A 23,675-nucleotide genomic window follows, 5' to 3' on the forward strand; every position below is an offset into this window, starting at 1 on the left:
CTCCGTGAACTCTGCTTCCTTTTCTTTCTTTTATCCCTCCTCCTTCTTCTCCTTCTTTTCCATGTGTCTTCTCCTCTCATCCTCTCTTCTCTCCATCCCCACCTCCCACTCCTTCCCACGCCCCACCTCCCCCAACCCCACCACCCCGCGCCGCCCCCAACCCTGGGCCGAGCAGGTGCAATTCCTCAGGCGGCCTACAGAGGGCGATGTGCGCCACCACTGGGCCGCGCCCCTCTGGCGCGCGCTTCCTGTGAGGTCAGGTGGGAGGAAACCGCCTGGAGCCCCTGGGAGTGGACGCCGCCGAGGCCGGGAGTCGCGCCTGCAGGTGAGTCGCCGCGCCGGGGAGGGAGCGCATCCCTCGCCGCAGCCTGGACCGGGACTTGGAGCCGGTGTCGGACTCCAGAGGCTGGGGTGGCGGCCTGGGCAGCGTCCCTCCCGCCCCCGGCCTGGAATGTCAGGTGCGCTGCGGGCCGGGCCCGCGGGTGGCCCACCCTGCGGGCCGCGCGATGACAAAGCACAAAGGGACTGCGTGCGACCACCATCTGCTCGGCTTGCGCCAGGGTCAGCGGGCTTCAGGAGGGGGGCGCGCCTGGCCCGGGCTCCGGACTGCGGGCGAGACAACAGGGGCTCCTGACCTTTTTTGGCATATATGTCACCAGTGCTATCTAGAACGTAGATGGACACTGAGGCTTATCTCCTGAGAACGAATGGCGTTTACCCAGACTCAAGGGGAGGAGTGGAGGGGCCCGCAGTCCAGGCGTCTGCGGAGTGGAGCCTTTCGAGAGTCACCGCAGCAACCCCCCTCCCATATTTTGGGAAGGCTGGGCGCTGGGCCCATTAGCCAAGGTTGGACTGGTGTTTCCTGCGAAGTGAGGGACAGGTGAGGGGCGTGCCCTCTGCAGCAAAGGTATGCTTTTCTGAGCCAGCCCAGAGGTGCATGGTGGCTACTGTGGTCTGCCGCTACCAGGCAGTGGTTGTAAAGTAACCCCGAAGTGACCCCCATCTCCCTGGGTGTTCCTGGGGAAGGCCCAGGTGGTGACATTGACTCCCTGGGGGAGCAACACACTCGACCCATTTTTTAGTGGAAGGGAAGTGGAACCCCATTGGGGATCCTGGTGCCCTGGACTCCCAGTTTAGTACCCAGAGAGGGCCCTAGAACCAGAGCTTCTGGCCTCCGGTTCTTTCTCTGCTGCCCATAGGTGTGATCCCAGGCAGGCCACTTAAGTCTCCCTGTGCCTCTGCCTGTGACACAGTGGCCGCGCTAGTACCCTCCACGGGGGAGTGTTGTGAGGCTTGAGTGAGGTGAGCCTTGCAGGATGAACTTTCCACGGGGCGTGGGCCACAGCAGGGGCTCAGTCCCAGTTGTGCTGTTGGCAGTGTAGTGATTGGCAATAAAACTTCCTTTGCCAAGGATCCTTTTGATAGTTTTCCTGGTGGTCTCCATGTCTGAAATCTTTTTGCCTGGCGAACACCTTGCCTTTATTTCTCCCCTTTTTGTGAATCAGACATAGCATCTGCTCAGCGTGGGTCACCGCTGTGAGCATCACTGACCGCAAGCCTCCCTCAATTTCTGGTAAATTTTTTCCTTCAGGCTTTTTGAGGTCAGGGGAAGAATCCTCCACGGATCTTCATGAGTCTGGTCCCAGATCACTAACAGTTAAAGGTTTTGTGGTGGGGAGAACTTCTGCGCCACTTGGCTTCCATTAGCCTACTCACCCTGACCACACAATGCAGGTGCAGCCCATCAGGGACCCAGAGCGCCTGGGAGGATGGTGCGGATCTTGGCCAATGGGGAAATCGTGCAGGATGACGACCCCCGAGTGAGGACCACTACCCAGCCACCAAGAGGTAGCACTCCTCGACAGGTAGGTACTCATTTCCTGTGGAGTGGGACAGATGACCTCCTGTGTACTGGCTTACTCCTAGCTTCCAGGAGTCTCTCTTGCTGGTCACTAACCTTTTCTAGCCTGAAACCCTTTTTGCAGAGCGCTGGGTAAGACTTCGGGAAGATGCAGTGGCTTATTGTCTACCTCCCCAGATCTCCTTTCTCCAGGCAGCCTCCCCAGACTTCACACCCAAGAGCTCTCTCTCCTTTAACTTGGTTAGCAAATCTCACTGGAGCTGGCGTCTTTCTTTTAAGAGTGAGTTACATGACAGAGAAGCTGGAGAGGAAGTAGAGGAGATGAGCCCTGGGCACAGAATAATTATTTTAAAGGAGTGGCTGGGCGCGGTGGCTCACACCTGTAATCCTAGCAGTTTGGGAGGCTGAGGTGGGTGGATCACGAGGTCAGGAGTTTGAGACCAGCCTGACCAACATGGTGAAACCCCGTCTCTACTAAAAATACAAAATTAGCCAGGTGTGGTCATGCATGCCTGTAATCCCAGCTACTCAGGAGGCTGAGGCAGAAGAATTGCTTCAACCCGGGAGGCAGAGGTTGCAGTGAGTCGAGATCGTGCCATTGCGCTCCAGCCTGGGCGACAGAGCGAGACTCCATCTCAAAAAAAAGAAAGGAGTGATGATAAATATTAAAAATGCCGGCCCTAGAGCCATGCCCTGTAGTCCAACCTGCCTCAACCATTTCCTCTCTCCTTTGTCCTGGGCCTGATGTAAGGAATATAGACTGGCATGTTTTGTGCTCTGAAAGCTTGTGACTTGGTTGTTGGGATTCTTATGAGTGGCATGGGGGATTGCTGAGAAAGGAGGGTGTGACCCTGGGTGGCTGTAGGAAGGGCAGGATGCAGCCTAGAGAGGTTGCCTCTTGGCTGGTGCCTCAACCCAAGGATTCATTCATCTGTCTCTGTCTTCATGTTCTAGAGCTTCCTCAACAGGGGCCATGGTGCTCCCCCAGGAGGTCCTGGCCCCCGCCAGCAGCAGGCAGGTGCCAGGCTGGGTGCTGCTCAGTCCCCCTTCAATGACCTCAACCGGCAGCTGGTGAACATGGGCTTTCCGCAGTGGCATCTCGGCAACCATGCTGTGGAGCCGGTGACCTCCATCCTGCTCCTCTTCCTGCTCATGATGCTTGGTGTTCGTGGCCTCCTCCTGGTGGGCCTTGTCTACCTGGTGTCCCACCTGAGTCAGCGGTGACCTCTGGGGGCTGATGCGGGTGGGCCTGTTGAGAGGGACTTGCTGGGCCTTGGTGTGAGAGCAGGCATATTGGGAGGGGATCTGGTGGTGCCTCGAAAGTGTGATCAGAGAGGGGACCACAGGTGTGTGTTTCCCCTTGTGGTAAGCATGAGGCAGAGGGAGACGTTAGTCCAGCATTTCCAAAGTGTGGGTAGATCCCTTGGCTCCCCTGACATATTCTGAGGTGGAATGGGGCTTGCATTAAGTAGCACAAAATCAGAGCAAGAACGTGATGCCCTTCCCAGTTGTCTCAATCCCTTTATGCCGAGAAGATCTCAGCTGGATGCCAACATGTTCCGATGCCTGTGGAAGACTTGCCGACGTCTCCTCTGCCTAGGGAGCAGGACTTAGGCTTAGGGCAGGTGGGGAAAATTCCAGACTTTTATAGCACTGTTTTTGTTTTAATGGTATATTTTTATTGGCTACCTATTGTTTAGGACAGGTGGTACTGGCATTCTATTTATTGTGACATTTTCAATAAATAGATTTAAGTAAAAATGACTCCATATAAAGAAATGTATAAATAACTGTACACCTGCACGCAGATCTGGAAAACATGGTAAAGAGGGATTGGGTTTGGGGAACAGGCAGCAGCAAGCATTTGACCTCAGAGGGTGGTTTCTAAGATTTTCTCAGTAGGATCGTAGAACTAGGAGAGAAAGTCTAGATGAGATCTGGCTTAGACCCCTTGCCTGATGTGTGGATAACTTCCAGCCTCACTCTGAGATGCCAGACATCATGGTCAGCTTTGTGGGGAGGGTTCCTGTGGCCAGAATGACTGGTGAGGCTGCAGGGTCGGGAGAGCCGGGGTGCAGGTCCGAGGTCTCCCTTTCTTAAGGAGACCTTCCTGACCAGAGGCTACTCAGCCTCTTTCACCCTCCAGAGGCTCCCATCACCCCTGGCTGCAGCGCATTCTCCTTAGAAAACAGTGCATATGGAACGAGGATGCCCTGCTTCTCTGGAGAGGAGGCCTTGAGTTTTGACATGTGAGCCCTGGGTCTGTGTGGAAGCCCTGCCTGGGGAGGCACTGGGTGGCTGAGGCTCCTGGCCACTGAGGGAGGAGGGTTATTTATAGGTTGGAGGGAGGCTGGTTGAGCCAAGGACTCCTGGCACCAGGTTTCTTACCCTTTCCTTGGGATCCGCTGGGTTTGGTTGTTTGCAGGGAGGAAGGCATGTTTTGGAGTTGCTGGGTCTGCGGGGGAGGATGGGAGCAAGAAGGAGCTTGAGGCCACCCCTCCATCTGAGAGCCTGCCATGCTGTCTGGAACAGAAGCTCCTCACCTGGGACCTGGACAAAGGGAGTTGGGGGCTCAGCCCTGCTGGTGTCTCAGCTGGTCCCCATGGCATCTCCTTCTGTCCTGATACTTCGGCCCACCCACTCGCCTGGCTCCAAGCCCCTGCAACTCCAGCCTGCCAGCCACAGGGAAGTTTCTGGCCATACCCCACTCTCCTAACTCCCTTCTCCCTCAGCTTCTCTTAGGGGTGGGTTTTCCCTTTCATTTTCCCCTTGCAAAGCTGCAGGACTCTGAAAAAATAAATGATGAGTGGAAAACCCCAATATATAAAATACCTTGAGGGGATATGAATCTGAGTCCTCACATTCAGGGCTGAGAACAATACCTTTTTCTAGAACTCAGTTTCCTTTCCCAAAGTCCAAGCCCGTTGAGAATTAGGGTCTGTTAGAGAAGGTAGGGGTGAGCAGGGCTTCCCTCTGCACCTGACTAGAAAGAGCGGGAGGAGAGGGGCCTCCCTGGCTTTAGGCAGCATGGTGGAGGTGGGCAGGGGCCACAGTGGGCAGAGATGGCTTCTCCTGAGGCTTGCTTGGTGCTTAGCCGGCCTAAGGGGCAGGGCTGGGGGCTGGAAGTCAGTTGGTGGGGACCAAGAGGCGGTGAAGTCTTGCCCTGTTTGTTGACTGAGCTCCAGGCCCCATAGAGCTGCTCTGGTTGGATGGGCCTCTTGGCCCTTCTCTGAGCCACCTGTCTTCTCTGCCTCACTTCCTAAGCCCAGTGTCTGAAAGGTACTCAGACAGAGGCAGCTTAGTGTGGGGAGGCGCCCCCTGGGGTCATGCAGCTTGCAGCTGGGAGTGGCCTGGGGCTGCGTACTTCTGGCCTGCCTGAAAGCGCTCAACGGGTCTCTCCCCTGCACCGACTGACTGAGGCCTCACAGGGGGTGGCTGTGCCCTGCACAGGCAGAGGCTAGGTCCTCTGGGAGGCCAGGTCAGAGCTGAGGGGCCTGAGTGAGCCTCTGCCTTGGTCTACTCAGCATCCTAATCAGAAGTTCACTGAGGGGGTGGGCTCTTCCTTGTCTGCCCACCGCCAGCTCTGCCCGCTGTGTGACAGGACCCCCACACTGAGCTGCCTGTCTTGTTCCAATCCTGCCCAAGAGGGCAGATTTCCAGGGAGGTTTCTGCTGATCCTCGAAGCCCTGCGTCTCCGTGGCAGGCTGGATTTCCAGCCCTGCTCCTGGGGAGAGCTGCTCCTACTCCCACCCATGTGAGCCAGCAGCTCAGATCCACTGAGCCTCCACAGCCTCTGTGGGGCTGAAGAGCGGAGTGCCCCACTGTGGGGAGTTGCTTTGACTCCTTGGTTGGGGCCACCCGGTGAGTAGAGCTGCTGGGGTCCGACTCGTCTGTTCTGCTCAATCTCGGGACCAGCCAGCCTCCTGGTCCCCTCCACACATTCCAAGCCCTTGGCTCCCTAAGCTCCTTCCTCTCCAGCTAGTCCTGGAAGTGGGGACCATCATCTCCCTGAAGGGGACACCAAGCCTGAGATCAGGTGAAACAGTGGCTCTGGTTTTGCCAGTTCCCCCAAGCAACTGTCTCCCAGCTCCTGCCTCCCTCTGACTGGGGCCAGGATGGGGCCTTTTAGCATAGGTGGGGGCCGGGGATGTCGGGCTCCCTCTCTGGGGCCTTTCTAGCTCTATGGGTCTGAGGGGAAGCCCTGAGGCAGTGGCCAGGGCCTCTGTCCACTTGGATGCCTGAACTTGAGGACGGGAGGAAAGCTGCCCCTGCACTCTATGGCTCACCTGGTGGTACAGGAGGCCTGTTTGCAGGCCTGGCTCTGCTCTTTGTGGACAGTTCGCATAGCGTCTTGAGCCTTGGTTTCCTCATCCCTGTGAAGGGATGACGATCTGGGCCCTGCCCACCTCTCAGAGCCTTTCAGGGGATCACCCAAAGCATGGTGGGTGAGAAGTGGGCAGAGGACCATGGAGAGGGGGACTGTGCCCACCCCCGAGCTGCCTCCACAGGTGCTGCACCATGGCCCACAGCTTCTGTACTGGCAACTTTGGCTCCAGAGTGGCCGCCTTGTCCCAGGCACCTGGGAGCCCTGACTGGGGCAGTGCTGGGCTTCTGAGAGCAGGGTTGCCCCTCCTGCAGCTGTTAGAGAAGAAACAGAGCCACTTCGCTGGGCTCCTAGAAGCTGAGGGGCTTGTTGCTGGTGTTGAGTGTCAGGACTGGATGATGTTTGTTGAGAGTGTATGGAGTGCCTGGCCCTGTGCTAAGCATTTATGTCATTTAATTGTCACTAGCACCTTATGACATAAGTACTGTCACTGTCATCTTTATTTCATGGCAGAAGACATGGAAGAGGGTTTATAACTTGCTGTAGGACCCAAAGCGAGCTGGGTGGAGCTAGGATTCAAACAGAGGCCCACAGCCCATGCTCTTGACCACTCCTCTGTTTTACCTCTGGCTGTACCCGCATCAGCGTCGTCTGGAAACCTGCTGCAGATGCAGATGCCCAGCTGCACTATCTGCTGAGACCTGCCTGCAGCCCCATGGGATCAGCTGTGTGGGGGCAGAGGGCACAGAGGTGGGTGCGAGGATACTGACTGCAGCTGCCCAGCTGGGTGGCCTCAGTGGCTTCCCAGCCCTGGGCCGCAGTCATGAAGATTTAGCTCTCTTCCCTGCATTCCCGAATGCATATTTTAATTGCAAAGTGACAAATCCAGTTATCTCTCAAAGGGTTGAGTGGGGGCAGGGGAGGGAGGCAGCAGAGCTCTGCTGCCAAAACTAGATAGAGAATCTGCAGCCTGTCCAGACAGTAGGACAAGCAAGCCTACCCCACCTGGTGCTGCCACCCAGTGTACAAAAGAGCAGCAAGAGAAAGTTCAAGAAGCAGGTAGAGGGAGAGCTTCAAAGAATTACAAAGGGGGTGTGTATGGAGGGGTGTGTGTGTGCCTCTGAGCCTCTGCTTTGAGACTGGGGGCAGAGCTGAAAGTAGATGGCTTTAGGGACTCAGAACTTGGAAGGAGAAGGGTGGAGCTGCTTGAGATGAAGCCGGAGGGCCACTGCCTCAAGTGCCCAGGCAGGTGGGGCACAGGGCTGGTCTGCATTGGCCCTGTGGCCAGCTTCAGTCCCTCTGGTGGGCAGGGGCCCTGCTGGGGGCTGAATGCCTGCTTCCCATTCCTGGCTTCAGCTCTATTAACCAGAGATCTTGGCACAACCCAGCATCTCCCTAAACCTCCGTGTCCTCATCTGCACCTCCCAGGGTGAGAGGATCAAGTACATTAATTCATGGGAAGCACTTAGCCGTTTCTGGCACAGGTTAGTACTCAATGTTACTGTATTCACAGAGCAATGGTATTAGGACTCACTTAACATTTTTTTTTTTAACGGCGGCTCACATCTTAAATTACTGTTTTAAAAGGAAGCTTCATGTTACTATTGTAAATGGAAAGCCAGCACTACTTGCCGTTCACAGTAGGTATTCGTACACATGAATCCAGGACAGAAAAACGAATGATATTCCATTTTAGCTAGTCACTGCTGTTGTCCAAGCCCTTAGCCTGATGCCTGCTTTCTTTGTTAAAACAAAAGTCAGTTTATGAAGATTGGGAGTGGTACTGAAGCCTCACTGGCCCCTCACTGAGACATTCTCCTCGATGGATTCAGAGGACGGAAGAGAAACGAAAGAAGAATGACTTCCTCACCGTATGATTCGGTGCTGTGTTTGTAAATTGTTTATAATCGTCGTGTGCACCACTCCAAATTGTTTCACACCCTGGCAGGTAACAGTACCCGACAACTGTAGGAAACATGGTATGATCTTGAGCAAGCTATTTTAAAAGTCTCACTCTTTGTAAAGTAATGCATTTGTGTGGTTCAAAGATGATATAATATACAAATGTATATAGAGAAAAGCCTTTCTCCCTCCTCTGTCCCCATCCATCCACCCTTCCTCCACTCCACTATAACTACTGTTCTTAGTGTCTTCTAAATACTTCCAGAATTTAGTTATGTAAATATGAGCAAACATGAATATACTATTTTTTCTTTTTTTAAAAAATACAAATAATAGAAAATTTGGCACTGTTTTCTCTGCCTTTTGCATTTTTCATTCAGCAATAATATATCCTGGAATGTTTTGTATGAGTACATGAAGAGCGTTTTCATCCTGCAGTATTTTGGTGTTTGAGTTGTCGACCCTCTCTTGGGCTCACCTGTACCATAGGGGATTGACTCAGTTGACCCTCAGGGCCTTGCAGCTCTGACCCTGAACCAACCCACGGGGTTTTTCTCTGAAATGTGGGGATCTTGACAGAACTGTCTCCCCTTTTCCAGGGCCCAAGGGGGGCTGTCACAACCTGATAGGGTTTCTCAGTCTCCTTTGCAGTTGGATAGGGTGCAATTTCTGCCCTCAACTGGCTCCCTGCAGTGGCCTCACCTGAACACTGCCTCCTGGCTCACACTGCACTCTGAGATGAGCTGAGAGGGCCTCTCCACAACCTCTGACAGGCAGGGAGTGACCCCCTTCTGGCCTCCTCCATTCTGGAAAAACAAACAGGCTGGGCTAGACTTCCACGAAGGCCGCTTTCAGCTCTGAGACTGACCCCTACCATGGAGGGCCTTGCCCTTAGTAGACACTTGATGGACTTTGCTGCTGCCTGGCTTGGCATTGCCAACGTCGCTGTCCCCATTTCCTCTAATACCCTATTTTCTTTCTTTTTTGAAATTCAATTTTTCAGTTCAGGGGTACGTGTGCAGGTTTATTGTATAGGTAAACTGGTGTCATGGGGGTTTGTTGTACAGATTATTTCATCACCCAGGTATTCAGCCTAGTACCCATTCATTATTTTTCCTGATCCTCTCCCTCCTCTCACACTCCACCCTCTGAAAGACCCCAGTGTATGTTGTTCCCTTTTATGTGTCCATGTAACAACCCATTTTCATGAACATCTGGATTAAGGAGGTTAAGAAAAGCCTTGAAGAGTGACCAGGACCACAGCTTTCCTTAGCTCTGAACTGGCTGATGAACTCCCAATGCCCTTTTGCAGGGACCCCACCGCCTTGGTGTGCAGACCCGAAAGGCTGTGGAAGTTGTCTCGTGGCGCCATCTGGTGGAATTTCTGGACAGGAGCAGGAACTCCCTCCGGCAAATAACACTACAAATGGATTCATCTGCCCTCCTGCTCCCGGTGAGTGCTCACCTCAGTCAGCCTGGGCTTGGGATTACCTTGTATTTTGGAAAGCTTTCTGGTGGAGAGCATGCACAATTCCATTATAATTTCTCATTCACTGTGGTTTCGTCCTGGGCTGAGCCTAGTGCCAGGAACATTCATAAGTTTTGTTTCATTTCATCTTCTCCCAAGCAAAGAAAAATAGATGTCCTTCCTAAAGTAATTTATATGTGGCCACACAGTTGGCAGGCAGCAGATCTGCAGCCTGCCTCACCAGCCTCCAGCAAACTGAATCTGGGAGCCCTAGGGAGGGCGGAAGATGGCTGTGGAACCCCAGGGAGAGGGTTTGTCACTGGGGTCCAGTCTTGAACCAGACCTTCCAGGATTTGAGTTTTCAGCCTAGGAGACAGAGTGAGAAGTTTTAGACTTGGTTATTTTGTAGCTCAGGGTTGCTGTGATCATGTTAGGTGACCCCAGTGGGAGGGGCTTGCTCACTGTTTAAGGCTGCACTCTCTCTAGGTGGGGGTGGCTACATCTAGCCCGGCCTCACCCAGTGCAGCACCCACCAACACCTCAAAGTTGCCTGTCCTTACTCAGGGCCTCGTGCCGGGTGGTTCCTCTCGATGAACGTGATATTTGTGGCATGGGGTCCATTGCCTAGCTCTTGTCTTTTTCATTCGCGCAAGAAGCACGCGAATCAGACAGGCTCCCCACTTGGTAGCTGTGTGCCTTTGGGCAAGTTCCTTACTGTGCCTCATCTGTGAAATGGGGATGATGTGTCATCTAGGGTGGTGTTGAACTCCAAATGGAAGATGCATATGCAGTTCCTGGCGGGTAGCAGCATGTCATGGATGAGGGTTTGTATCAGATCACCTCCTGCAGGGCCCATTAGTGAAAATTGTCTGCCCTCAGTCAAGAAAACGTAAAATGCAATTTGCTTTTGAAATTCTGGGAGGAAAAAAAAGGAAAAATTTCCCAATATGTCTGCTTACCAGTATCATGCAGTTAAGACATCTGCCTCTGAGGCATGGGTCTGTGTGAGCGTGCTCGTCGGTCTATGAGAAGGTGTGTTTGTTTTTTCTTTTTTGCAGCTTTGAGCCCAACGAATCCTGAGAAATCACTTTCTTCTGATGAAGTGGCTAAAATCTGGACGCTGTCAGCAAGAGAACATACAAGCCAACCACAAGCGCCTGTGACAGGGTGTTCCTCTTCCTCTGATAGTGGTTCTCAACCCAGCCACACCACCAGTTCATCTGGGCAGCTTTAAAACATGCAGCCTGGGTTCCAGTTCCAGAGCCATGAGCCAGCCTTCCTCCAGGTGAGAGCCGCCCTGTCCCCGGGGAGCAGGGTTTGTGGCTCCTTCCCTCTCACATGCCAGACTGAGTTTCCGAGGGCGGGGATCATGCTCCGTTCTTTTTTGTATTCCCAGTCCCAGACAGAGGCCCTGGCCCTTTGTCAAAACTTGGGAACTGCTCTGTAAACTGCATGAGAAGGCATGAGTAGGCATGAGTCACCAGCCCAACTAAAGAGAGGAGGGGACCCCAAAAGCAGAGCCCATTCTTCCTGCCTTGACTGGGTTGGATCCTGGCGACTTCTCTGTCACCTGTGCACTCAGGAACATTATTCTCAAGTTGTAAGTGCAGGCAGCTCTACCCCGCAGCACGTGTGGGATAAAGAAGGAGGGAAGAAAGAAAGGAGGGAGGAGGCGGGGAGGGAGGGAGGAATGAAAGAACCTAGGTCAGTAGTATAAATGTAGCCCTGAGCCGGGCGTCCCAAGGCTCCCCGTGACATCTGCCTGTATCCCAGCATCTCTTTTAAATGAAGAAGCAGCCTTCCTTGAAGACCCACCAGCTGGGAACTGCTGCCCACTCCCGAAGCCTGGGGAGGGCTTCTCTCTTCCTCCTCTGCTCCACTTGCTTCTCCTTGGAGTCAGGTGACAGGGCAGGCCCAGCCCAGGGTGCAAAGGGTGCAGTGACCCTGGGACACAGGGATGTCATGGGAGTGACTCACTGTGGCCTCGCAGCTCAGGAAGGGGATGCATGTGCTGTCTCCTTGCCTCTGCCTTATTCCAGGGGAGTTAGACTCTTGCCTTTTGCTCCCAAGCCCTTGAGAAACCAGGGCCGGATCTACTTGGGCTGTAACTACCAGTGCCCTGGTTATGCTGGAGTTAGAAACTCAAATGCCCTCAGGGACCAGATAGGTGCCAGAGAACCGTGTGAAGCAGCTGGGTCCCAGGCACCAGGGAGGGGTGTGGTCTGTGGAGGACTGGACGGGGCAGACCCTCCTAAAGGCTTCGTGGAGCTGCACAACACCTTGCGGGGTAAGGCCGCTGCCACTGCAGCAGGGATATTGGCGCTCCTCCTGGCTCAGAGCAGGCCCTGGGGTCTATGTACTGGCTCCTCCTCCCCCAGGAGCTGCGTGGCCTCAGGGAATTTAGCCCCTCCCCTAAGCCTCAGTTTTCTCTATAAATGGGGAAAATAATGCCCTCTCGTGGGGTTGACATGCAGGAAAAGGGGAAGTTTTATATTCCTTACATATTTCATACTGATATGTTCTTGATATAGCACCTCTATTTGTTTTCTGTGCTGTGTCACAAATCACCAAAAATTTAGCAGCTTAAAACAACACACATTTAATATCTCACAGTTTCTGGGCATGGCTTAGCAAGTCCTCCGCAGAGCTGCCGACAGTGCCAGTCAGAGCTAGATTCTCATCTGGAGGCTTAACGGGGGAGGGTCCACTTCCAAGCCCCCTAGATTACTTATTGAAAGAATAAGCTGCACTTTCTTGCGGGTATAGGACTCATTGCAACTTGTTTCTTCACAGCTAGCAATGGAGAGAGACTCCAGAGCTAGCTCTAGGCATCGCCTCCCCTTTGCCGCATTCTGTTGGTTGGAAGCCATTCACAGGCCCCACTCACCTGGGGAGGGGATCACAGAAACGCATGAACACCAGAGGCTGGGATCATGGGGTCACGTTAAGTCCATCCACCATAGCTCCTGATAGCTTGATGGCCACGATTACAATTGATTGGGTGCCTACCATGTACCAGGCAGGGTGTAGAGGATTTCACATTTATTATCCCGTCTATTTAAGTTGTTGTATTGATAACCTAGACTCAGAAAGGCCAGGCAACTTACCTGAACTCACTCAGCTATTAAGTGGCGGGATTTAAACCCAGGTCCCTCTGCTCCCCGTGTCTTGGGTCTTCCTTGGACATTACACTCAAGGCCACGGTCAGCATCAAGCTGTCCCCGAGGAGTCCTCCAATACCTTAAGGTACTTGTTTCAGAAGTCACTTATCTCCCAGGGCCTGTTCAGTCAGGCCCTGTCCTTGGCTGCTGAGTCTCTGTCTCACCTTCCTTCGGCTCTGTCCTCAGATGTCTCAGAAATGGTTCAAGCTTCTTGTCCCTTGATTTGTCTGTCCAATGATTCTTCTGTCTCCTCTCAACTCCTTCCTGCTTAATCAGCTAATTCCACAAATAGCCACTGATACTCCCTTCTATAGGAAGACCCTGTGCTGGGTGCTGCCCTCCATCTTCCCCCAGGGTTCTTACAGTCTAATGAAGAGGCGGTATGTGCAACACTAACTCCAGTTCAGCAGTTCAACGAAAACAACACCATCTTTAGACAATATAAAAGTCATTTTCTCTCTGTAAGTTAGGAATAGAGAATACAGAGGGGGCTTAGGTACCTTCACAAGGTTATCAGGAATGCAGGCCCCTCATCCAGCAGCTGTGCCTCATCGTTCAAGATGGCTGCAAAGCTCCAGCCACTGTGCTGTCATTCCCATCAGCAGGAAGAAGAAAGAGGCAAAGACAAATCATCCCTGACCACCCAGACGAGGTCAGCTTCCTATTCATATGCTCTCTTGGCACCTTTGCTTCCCCATCACAATGCAGAGAAACTCATTCTTTGTGTCCTTGTTTGATGTTTATTCACCACTCTCCCTTGCCTCCCACCAGGTTAGAAGCTCCAAGAAATCTGGCATCGTGTCTCTCTTCTTTGCTGTTCTAGTCCTGCGGTCCACCGCAGTGCTTGGCATGTGGTAGGTGCTCAATAAGTAGTTATTGATGGAAGGAACACTCAAGATTGCACTTTAAACGTGCTCTTAATATTGGGATGAGTCAGAGTTGGCCTGGCCCAAATCTGGAATCTTCTGAATTGAGTCTATGATGATGAGTGCTGCTAAGGGTTGTACATACATGACCTTGCTTAATCCTCAGCAGAACCCTCAGGGGAAGATTCTGCCATTTTCTTCAACTAGCAAATGAGAAGACGTCATGAGGTTATGGAACACTAAACAGGAAAGCTGTGATTTGAACTTGGCTCTCCAACTCAGAACCTCTATTTACTTACCTAGTGACTGTCCAGGACACCAGGGTGACCACAGTCCCCTCCAGGCCCCCCTCCTGCAGCCCTGGCTAGCTCCCTCGATTGCCAGCAGGCAGCTCAGTAGCCGTGTGTTCAGTCACAGTGCTGAGGAAGCATCATACACTTGGCCCCTTGTCCTGAAGTGGGGCTTCACCTGCAGAAAATGGAGGAAGGGCAGGAGGTGCCAGCATCAACTGGGAGAATGCCAGTTCTCCAGCGCTCCTCCTCCTCTAGCAGATTTCTAGGAGCCTTGTGGTCCAGGGGTTCTTTCAGACTACAGATGAAGGCTGGTGGGGCTGCCGTGCTCTCGGAGGAGGGTTGGAGCATGCCTTGCAGTGGGTGCTGTGTGTGCTGTGGTTTCCATTTCTGCCCACTTCTTGGCGGGCCCGCCTAATAAGGGGAAGGTGATGGGAAACTGATACCTGTCTGTGCTGGGCCCCCTTGAACCATGTGGGGCTTATAGAGACCCTGGGCCATGGAGAGGTTCTGAGGGCCACTGGAGGAGGGGTCCTAGCTTCTCCCCTCAGACTCCACAGAATACCCCAGGTAGGGACTAGATTCTGGCTGGAGTCAAGGTGCTCAGAGCTTTGCTGGGCAATTTGGTCTAAGCCTCTGTTGCACAGATGGGACACTGAAGGCCAGTGAGGCAACGGGCTTGCCAAGATCACACAGCCCGTCAGTGTCAGAGCTGGCGCTGGCTCTCTAAACTGGATGCACTCTGTGGCTCCTTTGACTGAACAGTTCATCCGGCCCACAGGCCATTGGAGGGGCATTTGGTGGAGGGTCCTAGTTTGATGCCTGGCTTGAAGATCGGGTTCCTGGCTCTGCTGTGGAGGTCCTGCTGGGACCAGCCAGTTCTGATCATGGCTGCCAGAAGGTGGTGCTAGGCACCCAGTTGCCACTTAAGTTCAAGAAAAAGAGAATGGCAACCCGGGGTCTGGGTATAATTAGGGGAAGCTCAGCTTCCAATCACCCTCCCGCCCTGGCACGCTTGTGTGTGGGCACCCAGGGGCAGGGGAGCAACTGGAGACTGCACATTGGGTTCCTCTGGTCCCAGATCCTTTGACAGGTTGCAGTATGGGCAGTGAATGGGCGCCCAGATGTGCTCCATTTACTCATCTTGACTAGATGATAACCAGAGATGGAATAAAAGCAGCCAGGATGGGTGGGTGCCTATCTCCAACAGCGAGACTCAGCCTGGGCTCCAGCTCAGGCCTTTCCACCTGGCTCAGCTCCCAGGTGCACCCCTTGCATGGCACAGAGTACTTCGTCCCCTGCTGGGGAAGGGCCAGAGAGCTCAGGGTGCCCCTGAGAGAGGCTGTCTCATTCTTGGGAACTTCCCCTCCTCCCTTCACATTTCCTGCTCTCTCTCCACCTCTCCTTCCTGTCCTCTCACCTCGCTCATCTCTCCTGCCCCTTCTTTTTCCTCATGCTCACCTCGTCCCAGTTCCCCCAGGGACCCTGCGGGTCTAGTCCCCACCCCCAACACCTCATCTGCAGAGGCAAACAGGGACCAATATCAGTGAATTTCTAGGATGTGGTTTCCATGGTGACGGTACATCTCCTGCCTCCTTGGTGCTCAGCCCTGGACAGGTTGCCGTGGAGACTCTCACCTCATTGAGGAGTGATTTGTGGGACTGTTTTTCTTCTTTACTTCATCTTCTTCTGTCCAGAAATTCTGCCAGCCCAGACAGCATTTTCCCCACTCCTGGCAAACCTGGGAGCCTTCTCCAAAGGGCTTCTCACCCAGGGTCACTGAGGCCTGGAAAGAATTTTATTTATATGAGGTATTCCTGATAACCTTCTCCGCCTTTCATAGGGTGCGTGAGTGGTCACCACAGAGAAACAGGCCAAAGCTGACCCGATGCCCACCTTTTCTGCCCACAGTGTCCTTCCACGCCCCTGACTTGTTCCATGCAGTCAATGCACGCCAACCCTGAGAGCTTCTGCTCGGTGGCCATTTTCCTTAAGCGTCTTTGGAGAAACAGTGACAGTGAGAGGGTAAGGTGGAAATAATGAGCACAGTGAATCCAGGCAAAAGAGGTAGGTTAGAAGGGGGAGAAGTACCAGAAAGGGAGGAATGAGAGGTGGGCAGACTGGGGGAGCTCGAAGGGAGAGGGAGAGGTGGAGGGTGAAAATTGGTCACCAGAGAAAGCCAACCCGTGAGTCCGCAGCAGGAGTATTCCTCTGGTGTTAATGCCCTTTATAAATCACTCCGGAGCTCCAAACCCAAAACAGGCCTCTTCTTTCTCTGCCAAGTAGAAAATGTGTTCGCCGACATAAAAACATATTAAGTACATTGTGGCCCTCATTCCCCCCAAGTTGAAAGCCATTACAATAATTAATTAAGGCAGGAGATTAATTAAAGAGTCGTTTCCCCCCATTCTCTCCGAATAGATCAATCAGGAGGCGGGAGAACATGTGCTACTCGGCAGACAGAGAAGGGGGGCCGGAGGGGAGGCCGAGGGGCAGCAAGGCAGTTACAGACACAGCCAGAGACAAAGGACTTCCGTGCTGGGAGCTGGGGGCCGGGGCTGAGAGGAGCTGGCAAGGAGGCCCCCAGGAGGGAGAGCTTGCTCTGCTTCCAAGGACCTGTGATCTGACTTCCCTTCTTGGTGTTCACAGCCTGAGGGTCGCTGTCACCATGGAAACAGGCCTGGGGGCAGGAGGAATATCAGCCCTCTGCTCCTGGACTCCTGGATTCCCCTCTGGGAGTGAGAGTTCCCAGTGAGCAGAGTTAAGGCCCCAGGAGGCATTTCTGTGGAGTGGCATGAGGGGTGGTGGCCTCCCCACTCCAGTGCCAAGCCCAAAACCAACTCCACACGAGCATTGTCAGGCTGATGACAAGCCTGAAAGATTTGTTCCTCACATGTGCCACACTGCAGACAGGACAGGCTAGTATTAGCTCAGGCTGAGAATCATTAGTCTTTTAGGTAACTTTTCTCATTTTGCTAAATTTTGAGTTCTTAATGATTGCTTTCTCCCTTTCTCTCTCCCTCTCTTTCACTCTCTTTCTTATGCCTTTGGCTGATCTTTTTTCTAGCTGAATTTCATATTTCTAAGAAATGTTCATATCATGTAGTGTGTTTCATGTGTGCATAGTGGGTTTAACCCATTCCACCCTGTGTCTCTGTCTTGCTTACTTTTGAGCCTTCCAGAACTTTCCGATTGTTCAAAAGCACCGCTCTTGTGTTTCTATATTTTTTATGATCTTTTTCATATTTCTAATACACATTAGAAAGGGGTGGTGCTCCATAGATGATTCCCCGTGATATCCCTGGTATCGTTTCCTCCTTTCTGTTGTTTTATTTTGGGTTTTTATATCTTTGTGCATGTGTGGACTTAGCAGGCGGTTAGCTCTTCTGTTGAGAGGAGATGGTTCAGCAGAGTTGGGTGATGAGGGAGCAGCTCATCCAGCATCTGCTCTGCCGCTTACAAAGTGTAACTCAGAATCACAAAGCAGCACACCTTTTACTCACTCTGTCATTATGAATGGGGGCTTAGTAGGCACCAGGCTTTGGAAACGCTTGGTGGACAAGACAGATGTGGTCCCTGCCTTCTGGGGGATGACAGTCTGGTGGGAGAGATAGACATCAAACAATAAATACACAAGAATATAGCCACAAATTGTGAAAAATACCACGCAGGCAAAACCTAGGTTCTTTGATAGAGAATAGCACATGCCTACTTTAGGCTGGGGGTCAGGAGGAGGTGACATTTACACTGCAGCAGAAGCCAGCCAGCCAAAGTGAGCAGTGAAGAGTGACGGTCCCCAGCAGGAGTGGAGCCATCAGAAGCTGATGAAGCTTCAGCCTCGGGGCCCTTCAGTGCACTAGAGCCTCACAAGCCTTTGGGGGTGGCCCTAGCAATAATGGGTCCACATGGTCATATGTTTTTGTAAAAATTGCAAAAAGTTCTTTAACTGAAATCAGTTAAGAGCCCTGACAAGTGGCTGGGTAGGGAACCACTGGGACCTGGCTGAGGAAATGCTGAGCTGGGGAGTCTATTTGGGTTTAGGGAGATGTATTTACATGCTTGTGGCACTTCCATGTATGGTCAAGGTCAAGGTCAAGGCCATCGTGGGGTGGGAATGGCTCCCAGGCACATTCTTCCTGCCCACTGTGCTGGGCAAGAAGGTGCAGTATTTGGGGTTGACCAGAGCAGGCCCTTTTGCTGGCGGGGAGTGTGGCAGGTGGGGCATGGAGCAGCATGTGGCTGGGAAGGTGCAGAGGCAGCTTCAGGGTCTGGAATATTGTTTTGAATTTAGTGAAGTTTGTGGAATTTGTCAGCTTTTTAAAACTTGTAATTTGTTTGGACTTTTCTCATTCTAAACAAGTTTTCACTTGTATGCCTAATTTTGCTTTTGAGTTTCTGAATTTCTGAATTCTGAATTCTGAGTTCCTTTTTTTTTTTTTTTTTTTGAGACAGGTCTCTCTCTGTCACCCAGACTGGAGTGCAGTGGTGTGATCTCAGCTCACTGCAGCCTTGACATCCTGGGCTCAAGTGATCCTCCTACCTCAGCCTCTTGAGTAGCTGGGACCACAGGGATATGCCACCACACTCAGCTAATTTTTGCATTTTTTGTAGGGATGGCATTTTGCCATGTTGCCCAGGCTGGTCTTGAACTCCTGAGCTCAAGCAGTCCCCCTGTCTTGGCCTCCCAAAGTGCTAGGATTATAGGTGTGAGCCACTGTGCTGGGCCCTGCATTTCATTTTTATGGAACCCGTGCCCTCCACCCTTCAGCAGGCATCTGGGCTCTGCCGCTGTCTGCTGAGCCTGTCTTCTCCTTTGTGGCTGAATGGTGCTCAAGGGGATGTCCTCAGGGCGGGATTGGCTGAGTCCCCAACCTGGAGGCTTCTGGGGCTGCTTCTAGGCATCACCATTTCCCTCACCTAGGGGAGGTGGGGCCAGGAGGCAGATAGAACAGGCCCTAGGCCCAGGACGAGGGCCAGCTGTTTCTCCTCGGACACTTAGAACTTTTCAGAACTGGCATTTTCAACCCTCTCTTCTCTTCCTCTACCCCCTGTCCTCAGGCTGCAGTGCCTTGAAGAATCCCATTTAAGAATCATTTGGGATTAAAGGATCACCTTCTCCAGTTGCTTTCTTTTTCTTTCTTTTTTTTTTTTTTTGAGACGGAGTCTTCTCTGTTGCCAGGTTGGAGTGCAATGGCGCTATCTCAGCTCACTGCAACCTCCACCTCCCAGGTTCAAGTGATTCTCCTGCCACAGCCTCCCGAGCAGCTGGGACTACAGGCGCCCGTCACCATGCCCAGCTAATTTTTGTATTTTTAGTAGAGATGAGGTTTCACCATGTTGGCCAGGATGGTGTTGATCTCCTGACCTCGTGCTCCACCTGCCTTGGCCTCCCAAAGTGCTGGGGTTACAGGCGTGAGCCACCGCGCCCGGCCGGGGTTTTCTTTTTTAAAATGGCCAGTGCCATCACTCAGTGTTTACACATAAAAATATGTAGGTGGTATATCAGGTGGACAGAGCAAGATAAAAATACACACATACTTTTTATCCACAATACGTAAAATTATCCCAAAGGAATGTGTGTACACTGAGAAGCATGGGTGGGAATCCACAGTAGCATAGAAAGGCCTTGTGTGTGTGTGTTTAGAGTTGCTTGTGTTTTATGAGTACGTGTGTGTTCGTGTGTGTGTTGAGGGAAGCAGTCTATGGGGATAAATGCAAAGTAGCCTAAAGAATTTTCCAAAGAAAAATGAAAGCCCTGACAGGCCTGGCTGTGGTGGCTTCTGAAGGGAGACCCAGGCCTGCTTGGACGAGGGGCTCAGCGGGAAACCTGACCCCACCAGGTGCCTTCAGCTGCCTCCCCTCAGGCCAAAGCCCCGACACACCACAAACCCACAGGACAAAGCCTGGAACTGAAACTGGTTTTGAAAAGTGGGGTTTGTACACAGTCCCGTGGAATGCAGCTTAGTCTCTCTCTGTCGCCCAGACTGGAGTGCAGCCCACACCCTTCACTGTCATTGGCTGTTGCCCAGTGCCGTGCTCTCCTATGAGTGAGGACAGGGTTGACGGGGGGATGTCCCTCTGCAGTTCTTGAAGCTCTGCCTGGCTGCCCCCACTGCCCTCCAATGACTCCTCTCCAGCCTGAGTTTCCTTTCCAGCCACGGTTGGAGCCCTGGAGCCCCAGAGATGCTCATCAAAAGCATGTGCAGTAGACCCCTTTGATTCTCCCTCGCCTTCTTGTTCAGAAGCCCCGTGTGTAAAGCAGACAGAAGCCGAGCTGCTGCAGCTTGGCTAAGTCTTTGAGGGATGAGGGTGGCTCTGGGGCAGTGGGTGTCTCAGTGTCACTCCTCTGCCCCACCCTCCACTCGAAGTCAGGAACACAGACCTTACTCCTGCTCACTGTGCTTTGCCCTGAACCCTGCCTGGAGTGCAAAATGTTTCCCTCTCCTTCCACATCTCCCTGCTGCTCTTGCCCTTGGAAAGGCCTAGAAGGTGCAGAGGAGTGAGGCCACTTGCCAGGCATCCTGCAACTTTCTCCTCAAACTCCAGCTGCCTGGCTCCTAGGACACCAGTGCTAGCTTGCGGCCCCTTCCTTGGGGCTGTGACTGCCGTGTCCCTCCTTGTTTACGCTTTTCAAGTGGCAAGACAAAGATTGGTTGAAGAGTAAGTGGTGTCTACAGCTGCCTTGAAGAAGAGCAGGAGTGTGTCTCAGGGCTGCATGCTACTCAATTCTTAACAAGTTCTTGTGTTCTGGCCCTATTTCTACCGACCAGCCCTGGGGGTGGGGTGCAGTGGGGAGGGGAGGTTGAGGAATAGGAGCAGGAGGTTACACAGCTGGTCTGTGCAGGGAGGTCTTGGGAGTGGCCCCCTACAGTCTCTAGGTCCCTTTGGGCATGTGACTGAGCACTTCCTTGGTTGATGGGCTGGCTGAGGCCTAGGAGCCAGTCTAGGGTCCTTTCTGCCCTCACCACCCTAGAACAGGCCTGGTGAGGCTGGTGGGGTAGGGGCGAAGCTATGGATCTCTGGCCACTATTGGAACCCTGTGGACTAGACAAAGAATGTAGCAAAGGAGACAGTGACATTTGGCCAACCCCCATCTGGAGAGTATGTGATGAGCTCATGCCCCCTGGGGTTTCTTCCACGGTGGGAAGAACTCTTTGATCCTTGCCTGAGGCTGTTTTTAGCCCCAGAGTCCAAGCTTGGGATGTGCCGAACTCCGGGTTTCCTGGGGCTGCCCCAGTGTCTCTGCTGCGTGGATGCCGTGATTGGGCTTGGGAGGAACCACATTTATGTCATCCGTCACCCCGGGGGAAGTGGGCATCTGGAGGAAGTTGCGAACCGCCGTCCCACCTCTGCCCGGAGCAGGAAGCACAGGCAGTGAGGCACCTACAAACCCGCTTCCTGGAGTCATACTTCATTTCCCAGATTAGGAAATCACGCAAGGAAAAGAATAAGCATCCATGTTTTAAAACAAACAGGAAGTTGTTATGGCCACTTTGGGCAGAGGGACGTCTATGTCATGGGAGTCCTGCGTGAGCAGCTTTGTCTGGGTTTTGCCATTGAACAAGCATTGACCGAATGCCTGTCGAGTACAGGGCCTGAGAAAAGTCCTGAGACTGGGGCATATAGTGGTCAATAAGTGGTGGTTCTTGCCGTCACCACGTTCATGGTCTAATGCGAGTGTGACAACAGTGCAGGGAAAGCAGGAAACAGGGCCCTTGGGGGCTCAGAGTCAGGGTGAGCAGCCCACCTGCTGGGGGCCGGGGAAGGTACAGTGGGCTTTTCTGGCTGCCACCACCTGCCCCTCTGCTTTCCTCCCAGAGCACTGTTATTCCCTGAGGATCCACCTGTCCTGCACAGAGCCCTTATGCTGTGGAGGCAGCAAAGTCTGCTCCAGCTTCCAGTAGAAATGGATCCCACTGGGTTCACACCAGCCAGCATATTCCATTCCTGGCCTCGGCCACTGGCTCCTGGGTGGATGTGTGGCTCAATCAGAGTGAATCTCGGGACATCTGCTTTGCCTGCTGAGAGGTTCTCCCTCTCGTCTCTTGTCTGTCTCTGATGTGAGAGATGAGCGTGTAGTCAAGGGAGATTCTAAAAGTCACCTTGAGACCACACAGGAAGCCAGCCTTATGATAAAGATAAAACTATGAAAAGCAGAGGTGAAACAATGAAACTACGTCCTTGGTGACATTTTTGAGCCACTGGGTCAAGCTGATAGCAGCGGTGGGCTGTTCGGAGTGGCTGCTACCATTGCGCTGGCTACGGCAGGGGGGTGCAGGTGGTGGCCGCGGGAGCAGATGTGGTAGTGGCAGTGGTGGCAGTGGGACTCCTGTGCCCTGCAACCCCTGTGTCCCCCATACCCGAGGCACATGACTGCACCTTTCTCACAGTTGCGTGGCTGGGTAGGACCCACTGCCAGGCCTGGAGCCTCTGCTGCTCCAGACTCTGGCTCTACCTCACCACTCTCACCCACCACTGCTGCAGGGAGGGTGCAGGGAGGAGGCAGACAGTCCCTGGAGCCCACTCCTGGGAGCCTCCCAGAGTCCACTGCCCTGGGGTCCACTGCGAGGAGGCCGGGCAGAGTCACCCGATGGTGGGGGAACAGCACAGTTAGAGGCAGAGGGGCCAGGAGAGAGGGGCCCTGAGGCAGAGCTGGGCCCAGGGTAGAGCTGGCAATTGCTCATTGTTCCATCGCTCCTTGGCCTCCCCATGCTTTTGGGGGCCAGGAGCAGGCAAGAGACCTGCCCTCCTGGGCATGGCTGCAGTCGCCCAACTGTGACTGCAGACCCAGACATCTCTGCACTCTCAGGGGCCTGGGAAGGCCCCCCTTACCCCTGCAGGTTTGAAGGTGTCTGCTTCCGCTGCCTGGCCTCTCCCCACTACCAGCACCCACTGTGATCTCAGAGTAAGGATGGGACCAAGCCTGGTGCCATCACAGCCCAGCTGGGTGTGCACACGCTCAGGGTAGTGCTGACATGCCAGCCCCCTGCCTCCTCAGCCCCCTCTGGACTTTGGGCACTGACAAGCATGAGAAGGAGGCTAAGGGGGTGTGAGGACAGCTCAGCACTGGCCTGCAGGCATCCCTTGGTATGAACAGCCTGGGTGCCCTGAACAGTGGCAGGAGGCAGACAGGCTCCTGGATGGAAGAGGGTAGGTCCCCAGTGAAGCCCCACGTTCAAGCTGGGGAGGGCCTGAAGCCGGGGGGCTGAGCCACCAGTCCTAAGAACCAGAGGGGCAAACTTGTGGTGCTTTTCCTTGGGCCCACCCATGGCTGCCCATGGATCTATCAGCACACATTTCCTCCCTTCTCAAGCTCATAAAAACCCCAGACTCAGTGAGACTCAACTAGAGGATGGAGAAAGGATGGGACAATCAGCTGCAGAGAGGAGCTACCCTTTCTGCTGAGAGTTGAAGAGATGATGGGACAGCCAGCGTTACAGCTATAGAGATAAGCTACCCTCTCTGCTGAGAGCTGAACACTTGTGTGGACACCCTGGCTACAGAGGGGAGTTGCTCACTGGGGGTCTCCTCTGAGCTATTCCGTTGCTCAATAAAGCTCCTCTTCATCTTGCTCACCTTCCACTTGTCTGTGTACCTCATTCTTCCTGGACACGGGACAAGAACTGAGGAGCTCTCAAGTGGCAAGGCTAAAAGACCTGTAACACAAACAGGGCTGAAACATGCCCCTTGCTCTCCAAGTTGTGGATGAAGAGAAGGAGAGAAGGGCTGTGGCCCTTTGGGGACCCCAAGCCTGGGAGCTCCCTGAGCCAGGGCTGTGACTTCTTCTTTGGGGCCCCATGGTT

At 53.4% G+C, this 23,675-nt stretch overlaps 2 protein-coding genes across 15 annotated transcripts; both read left to right on the top strand.

Annotated features, from left to right (window-relative positions):
• The first annotated feature begins 180 nt into the window (after nucleotides 1-180).
• On the top strand, nucleotides 181-3,625 carry FAM241B (family with sequence similarity 241 member B). Its single transcript, XM_011715021.3, has 3 exons — nucleotides 181-325; nucleotides 1,735-1,865; nucleotides 2,816-3,625. The coding sequence occupies exons 2-3, from the start codon at nucleotides 1,770-1,772 to the stop codon at nucleotides 3,083-3,085; spliced, it is 366 nt and encodes a 121-aa protein (XP_011713323.1). The 5' UTR covers nucleotides 181-325; nucleotides 1,735-1,769; the 3' UTR covers nucleotides 3,086-3,625.
• Nucleotides 3,352-23,448, top strand: LOC139355301 (uncharacterized). Of its 14 annotated transcripts, none has more exons than XM_071069676.1 (14): nucleotides 3,352-3,486; nucleotides 4,008-4,110; nucleotides 4,287-6,935; nucleotides 7,542-7,669; nucleotides 7,943-8,133; nucleotides 9,400-9,540; nucleotides 10,614-10,840; nucleotides 10,952-11,155; nucleotides 11,329-11,842; nucleotides 13,319-13,368; nucleotides 13,488-13,570; nucleotides 15,784-15,897; nucleotides 16,940-23,022; nucleotides 23,186-23,448. In XM_071069676.1, exons 9-12 carry the CDS (start codon nucleotides 11,341-11,343, stop codon nucleotides 15,800-15,802), a joined length of 654 nt encoding a protein of 217 aa, XP_070925777.1. In that variant the 5' UTR covers nucleotides 3,352-3,486; nucleotides 4,008-4,110; nucleotides 4,287-6,935; nucleotides 7,542-7,669; nucleotides 7,943-8,133; nucleotides 9,400-9,540; nucleotides 10,614-10,840; nucleotides 10,952-11,155; nucleotides 11,329-11,340; the 3' UTR covers nucleotides 15,803-15,897; nucleotides 16,940-23,022; nucleotides 23,186-23,448. The 14 variants fall into 14 exon arrangements, with proteins under 14 accessions (XP_070925777.1, XP_070925776.1, XP_070925779.1 ...); XM_071069675.1 differs by having other exon boundaries at nucleotides 4,287-5,722; nucleotides 6,699-6,935; nucleotides 7,542-8,133; XM_071069678.1 differs by having other exon boundaries at nucleotides 4,287-5,722; nucleotides 6,831-6,935; nucleotides 7,542-8,133.
• Nucleotides 23,449-23,675: the final 227 nt, after the last annotated feature.

This window comes from Macaca nemestrina, chromosome 9 (assembly GCF_043159975.1).
Source record: "Macaca nemestrina isolate mMacNem1 chromosome 9, mMacNem.hap1, whole genome shotgun sequence".
Classification (NCBI taxonomy): Eukaryota; Metazoa; Chordata; class Mammalia; order Primates; family Cercopithecidae; genus Macaca; species Macaca nemestrina.